Source organism: Mandrillus leucophaeus, unplaced genomic scaffold, assembly GCF_000951045.1.
Source record: "Mandrillus leucophaeus isolate KB7577 unplaced genomic scaffold, Mleu.le_1.0 Scaffold205, whole genome shotgun sequence".
In the NCBI taxonomy this organism is placed as follows: domain Eukaryota; kingdom Metazoa; phylum Chordata; class Mammalia; order Primates; family Cercopithecidae; genus Mandrillus; species Mandrillus leucophaeus.
Window position 1 is genome coordinate 639,082 of NW_012102088.1, and position 5,755 is coordinate 644,836.

Sequence of the window (5,755 nt, forward strand, 5' to 3'; positions counted from 1 at the left end):
GAGACCATCCTGGCTAACACAGTGAAACCCCATCTCTATTAAAAATACCAAAAAATTAGCCGGGCGTGGTGGTGGGTACCTGTAGTCCCAGCTACTCAGGAGGCTGAGGTGGGAGAAGGGCGTGAACCTGGGAGGCGGAACTTGCAGTGAGCCGAGATTGCACCACTACGCTCCAGCCTGGGTGACAGAGCGAGACTCCGTCTCTCAAAAAAAAAAAAAAAAAAGTATGAAACACTTACTGGTATAAACACTAGCCAGTGTCTTTCTAAATGTGTACACATAGGTAGGCAGTTAGAAGTGAAGCTATTCGTTGATTTAAATTCCTGCAAATACTACATAATTGATTTGACCCAAATTTGCCTATAATTATCAACATACCATGGAAAATTTTAGTATCATATCCTCTAAAATTTTAAAAGCTAAAACATACATCTCAGTTTTTTAAATTCTACTACATCATTTACACTGAAAACATATAGTAAACCATTAGTCCAAGAACAGTGATAGCTGATACATATGATGAGCTACCAGTGTTTGACACCGGTAAGAGTCCTATGGGGTGGGAGCCATTCTTACAACCTATTTGCAGATGAGAGCACTGAAGCTCCAGCAGGTTCAGTTCTTTCTAGAGTCACAGTGCTACTAAGAGCCAACGCTGAAGTCTGAGAAGCTGAGTTTATACAATCAACTTGAGATCAGTTTGCTTTAGGGTAAGGAAGAAGAGATGGTGGTCCAACTCTGCCTGTAGGATCTTCCCATGGTTTCCCATTTCTCATGGTTTCCCTCTTCCCTCAGGGACCCCTGGCGATGGCAGAAATGAACCCAGCACAGGTGAGTAGAATGTTTTCTACCTTTCACCTACCCGTTATCTCATAGATGGTTTTGGCACCTCCATATAAAGAAAAGTGGTGTCCTGAGACTCTTTCTCTGTCTTTTTCCCTCTCTTATGTCTGAAAAGTGGGTGGTTCCACCAGTTCTAGTATCTGAAATTAGGTCTGAGATGTTTGTTTGATTGTTTGAAGTTTATTGTGACACCTTATCTGGATGGCCCTGGATTATATGGAGTGGTTCCCATTTTTGACAGCTGACGTGGTAACGTCTGTCAGAGTGTCATGGGCACAAGATTAAGAATGTTTCAATGTTTGGAGGAGAGACTGAACTGGATTTTTAGTTAACTGCAAGTGTCTGTTATATCAGATAGGAATAGGGAGCAGAGTGGGAGGTGGCTAGAGACACACAAACATCAGGCCTGGAATGACAGCCTAGGTCCTGGGTCTCTAATCTAAGGGAGGTGGTAGATGGGGAAGATTCCAAGCAGAAGAGGGCAGTGATAGGACCCTAGCTTAAGGAACTTTCTTTGGCTTCTGAGTAGAGGACAGACTGGAGGTGCGGGTAATGGCAGGGAGATCTGAGAGGATGTTCCTGCAGCAGTCTAGGTGGATGTTGGTGGTAACTTGTCAAGAGTAGTGTTGGCTTCAGGATGTGTTTTGAACTGGAGCTGCCCACATTTTATGATGTAGAGAGTGAGGCAGCTGGGGAGGTAGGATAGAAGGAGAATCAGGAGTGACCCCATGGTTTTGTTTGGAATTATAGATGCTTCATTAGCTATGATGGGAGAAGTCAGCAGTAGAAGGAATTTTCAGAGTGAGTATGAGGAGTCAGTGTTTATTCAGGCCACAGATGTCTCAGAGATTCCTGGTGGAGGAGTTCAGGTTGGAAACGTCCACACCACAGTGGCTGTCATATGGACCAGGATGAAGCCGTGGATTCAGTTTAGGTGACAGCATCTCTAGGTTATGGTGGCAGTGCTGTTTGACAATAGAGAATTGGAATGGGGCATGAGAACTGGGTCTCTTACAGGGTACCTGTGTGGTGGGGGGGAGTCACTAGACAAATGAGGGAATGGAGTGTTTGTGGGGATGAGTGAATGTGAGATGGTGGGGTATAGGAGTGAGAAAGACTTCTGAAGGAGAGTGGACATGATGGGGTTGATGAGGGGGTAATAGGGTGAGGTTGGAGAGTTGCTAAGCATCAGTTGGATTGAGGTGAGGATGGGAGTTGTATTAGTCCATTTTCATATTGCTACAAAGAACTACCTGAGACTGGGTAATTTATGAGGAAAAGAGATTTAATTGGCTCACAGTTCTTTTTCTGTTGTTTGTTTATTTTTGAGATGTGGCCCAGGCTGGAGAGCAGTGGCATAATCTCAGCTCACTGCAATCTCTGCCTCCCAGGTTCAAGTGATTCTTCTGCCTCAGCCTCCTGAGTAGCTGGGACGACAGACTCACGCCACCACGCCCAGCTAATTTTTGTATTTTTAGTAGAGATGGGGTTTCACCATGTTGGCCAAGATGGTCTTGATCTCCTGACCTCATGATCCACCCTCCTCAGCCTCCCAAAGAGGCAGGACACAGCTGAGAGTATGTGAAGTCCTCACATGGTTGGTTTGGGCTGCTGACAGTGAACTGAGAAACAGGGGCAGGTAGGGAACCTTCAGAGCGGGGCTTTGGGCTGCCCCTGGTGCTAGGGGACTTTGGTGTTCTGGGGCAGGCCTGGGAGTGAACTGGATGCTGAGCGTATTTGCCGTGCACCACCTGGTTTCCGTGTGCAGAGTGGCCTGTTAGGAGGTGAAGGAAATGCCTGTGGTGTGGGCTGGGAGGTGTCTGTGGAATTGACAGGAGTGGAGGTGTGAGAGCTGGGATTGGAGTGCTGACCAAAGACTGATGTTTAAGCAGGAGGAGTGTGAATGGAGGCCCCAGGCCCTGCCGCTGGTAGCTCAAGGGAGGAGGATGAGTCTGAGTTTGGTTGTCTTGGGAGGCAAGATCTGGGTGACCCCATGGACTCTGGCTGGCAGGAGAGGATGGATCCCCCCATGGGAGTCCCACATTCCTTTTCTACCTTACCTTCCATCTGTTTCCTCTGTGCTGGACACGGTGGCCAATGTAAATATGGAGAGAAAAGTCACTTGTGCCACTTGGATGTTGTTTGTCTGCCACACTGGGAGAGTGTGGAGGAGACTGAGGAAGGAATGGAGGTGTAGGGGAGAGGGATGAGTTCCTGGAGAGAGAAATGTAGCAGTGATTGTACCCACTGGGTTTTTTCTTTTTCTCTTTCTTTTTCTCTTTTTTTTTCTTTCTTTTTTTCCTTTTTTTTTTTTTTTTTTGAGATGGAGTCTCGCTCTGTTGCCCAGGCTGGAGTGCAGTGGCACGATCTTGGCTCACTGCAACCTGCACCTCCTGGGTTCAAGCAATTCTGCCTTAACCTCCCAAGTAGCTAGGACTACAGGCCTGTGCTGCCATGCCCAGCTAATTTTTGTATTTTTAGTAGAGACGGGATTTCACTGTGTTGGCCAGGCTGGTCTCGAGCTCCTGACCTCAGGTGAATTGCCCGCCTCAGCCTCCCAAAGGTCTGGGATTATAGGCATGATCCACTGTGCCTGGCCCCCATGGAGCTTTCATTTATGGATGTGAGTGAGTGATGCCAGGGACAGGCCAATGACACTGAAAGAAGATATTTATTCCTTGGACGTTTCCCTAAGGAGGGTGCACACCACACTACACAGGGCCACATGGTGAAGCACCAGATTTGGTCAGGAGAAAAATTGCCATGAGGAGAGTTTAGTTTAGTCCACAGATGCTCTTGGGATTTCAAAGGGAAACAAGGCAGGGCTGGGTGTCAGGATAGTTTGGCTAGTTTTAGTAATTCCAGGACACCTGGGCTATTGGGACTGTCCCTAGTTGAGCAGTACCTGTCCCTGGGTTGATTTAGAACATGGGAAATATTGGCTGGCTTGAGAAAGTTAGAGATGGAGGTGGTTCAGAATATGTGCCCAGGATGGTAGGGGAGATGGAAACACATTTGGCTGTTAATTTGTCCCTGTGTTTAATGGGTGGTAAATATAAGTAGAAACTAAATAGAGAATGTAAGTAAATACAGCTTGAAAAGAAGCTACTCATGTATTCATCTCTCCCAATTTGGCAGGGCCGTGTGGTCTTTGAGGACGTGGCCATATATTTCTCCCAGGAGGAGTGGGGGCACCTTGATGAGGCTCAGAGGTTGCTGTACCGCGATGTGATGCTGGAGAATTTGGCCCTGTTGTCCTCGTTAGGTAAGGCCTTCATACTTGCCCAGTGTCCTGGGTTGGGCTGTGTTGTCTCCTTTTACCTGAAGGTGGCTCTGCGTTTCCCACAGTGAGACCGTGGGTGCTGCTGCTTTTCCTTGTTTCCTGACATATGTTCTATGAGAGTCAGGACTGGGCTGTGTGCTGTGTGCTCCCTTTTTCCTAGCAGCCCCATCCCCTGCTGCTCCAAGCCTTGCAAGAAAGGGCTCAGGATCCAGAAATGTTGAAGTTGACATAGAGACCCAGTGGCCCTGTGTTCTCATCTAATGCATGGGGCCTCTGTGCTCTGTTGTTCCCTTGCTCTTGCCAATATTTCTTGGTGCCTTCTTGTTCCTGGAATTTCTGGCACTGACCCGATCACTAATTTGGTGAAGCACTGGCTTGATTGTGCAGGATGTAGAAATCTTCTGTGAAGTTCTGGTGATTGTAGAATGTGGGAGATCATCAGGTGGTCTCTCTGGGCGTGTGCTTGTCTCTTTCTGTGTCTTTCCCCTAGGACTGGTCTCTTTCAGGTCTCACAGACTGTCACCTTAAGCGACGGGGAGGGCCCTGGTACCCGAGAGGGTGGATATTACTCCCTGAAGGGCTGTAGAGACTCAGAGGGACATGGTCCTGGTTCCTGAGAGTTGGGAAAAGGTGTAACATCACAGGTTGGGTCATACCACACTAGGAACCTGTCCTGTGACCCCTGTTGTTTAGTTCAAGACCGGTTGCCACAACTCACTCTTCCTTTCCTTCCCGCATTGTCATTTCTACTCTGACTTCTAATCCCTGGCTTCCACCTGTTACCTATTCCCTTCGACTGCCCCCTTTGCAGTGCCCTCCAATGCATGACCTGTACTTGAGGTGAGGTCTGCATGTATTTGTCAGTCGTCCCTGAACGCCATCTCCTCTGTCACAGTCAGATCTCTCTGGGTTTAGACACAGCCTTCTACACACTGCTCACTAGTCACCAGCAGCCATGGCTTGTGGAAGGCCATTTGCAGAGAAGTGATTTGGAGACCCTCCTTCTCCTCTCTGCACTGTACCCCTCTCTTGTGTTCTTACCTATCATCAGGGCTCTCCCATTAGGGGTATTTGCCAGGTCCAACTCTGCACAGCAGACCTTCTTCTCATTGGCCTTCGTGTTTGTATTACTTCGTTCTCACTCTGCTATTGGGAAATACCCAAGACTGGGTAATTTCTAAAGGAAAGAGGTTAATTGACTCACAGGTCCCCATTGCTGGGGAGGCCTCAGGAAACTTACACTCATGGCGGAAGGCAAAGGAGAAGCAGGCATCTTCTTCACAGGACGGCAAGACAAATGGATCCAAGCAGGGAAAATGCCAGACACATAAAACCAGCAAATTTCATGAGAATTTACTCAGTTTCGTGAGAACAGCATGGGGGAAACTGTTCCCATGATTGAGTTATGTCCACCTGGTCCCACGCTTGACACGTGGGAATTATTGGCATTACAATTCAAGATGAGATTTGGGTGGGGACACAGAGCCTAACCATATTATTCCACCCCGGCCCCTCCCAAATTTTATGTCCCTTCTTTCACATTTCAACACCAATCCTGCCTTCCAAACAGTCCCCCAAAGTCTTAATTCATTCCAGCATTAACCCAAAAGTCCAAGTCCAAAGTCTCAT

At 47.8% G+C, this 5,755-nt stretch overlaps 1 protein-coding gene across 1 annotated transcript in view; it reads left to right on the forward strand.

Annotated features, from left to right (window-relative positions):
- ZNF547 (zinc finger protein 547) overlaps positions 1-5,755 on the forward strand; it is a 21,190-nt gene that overhangs the window by 4,632 nt on the left and 10,803 nt on the right. The window contains exons 2-3 of the mRNA XM_011979657.1: positions 796-831; positions 3,982-4,108. Coding sequence (XP_011835047.1) covers positions 808-831; positions 3,982-4,108 — 151 coding nt within the window. The 5' untranslated portion in view covers positions 796-807. The remainder of the gene's footprint in view (positions 1-795; positions 832-3,981; positions 4,109-5,755) is intronic.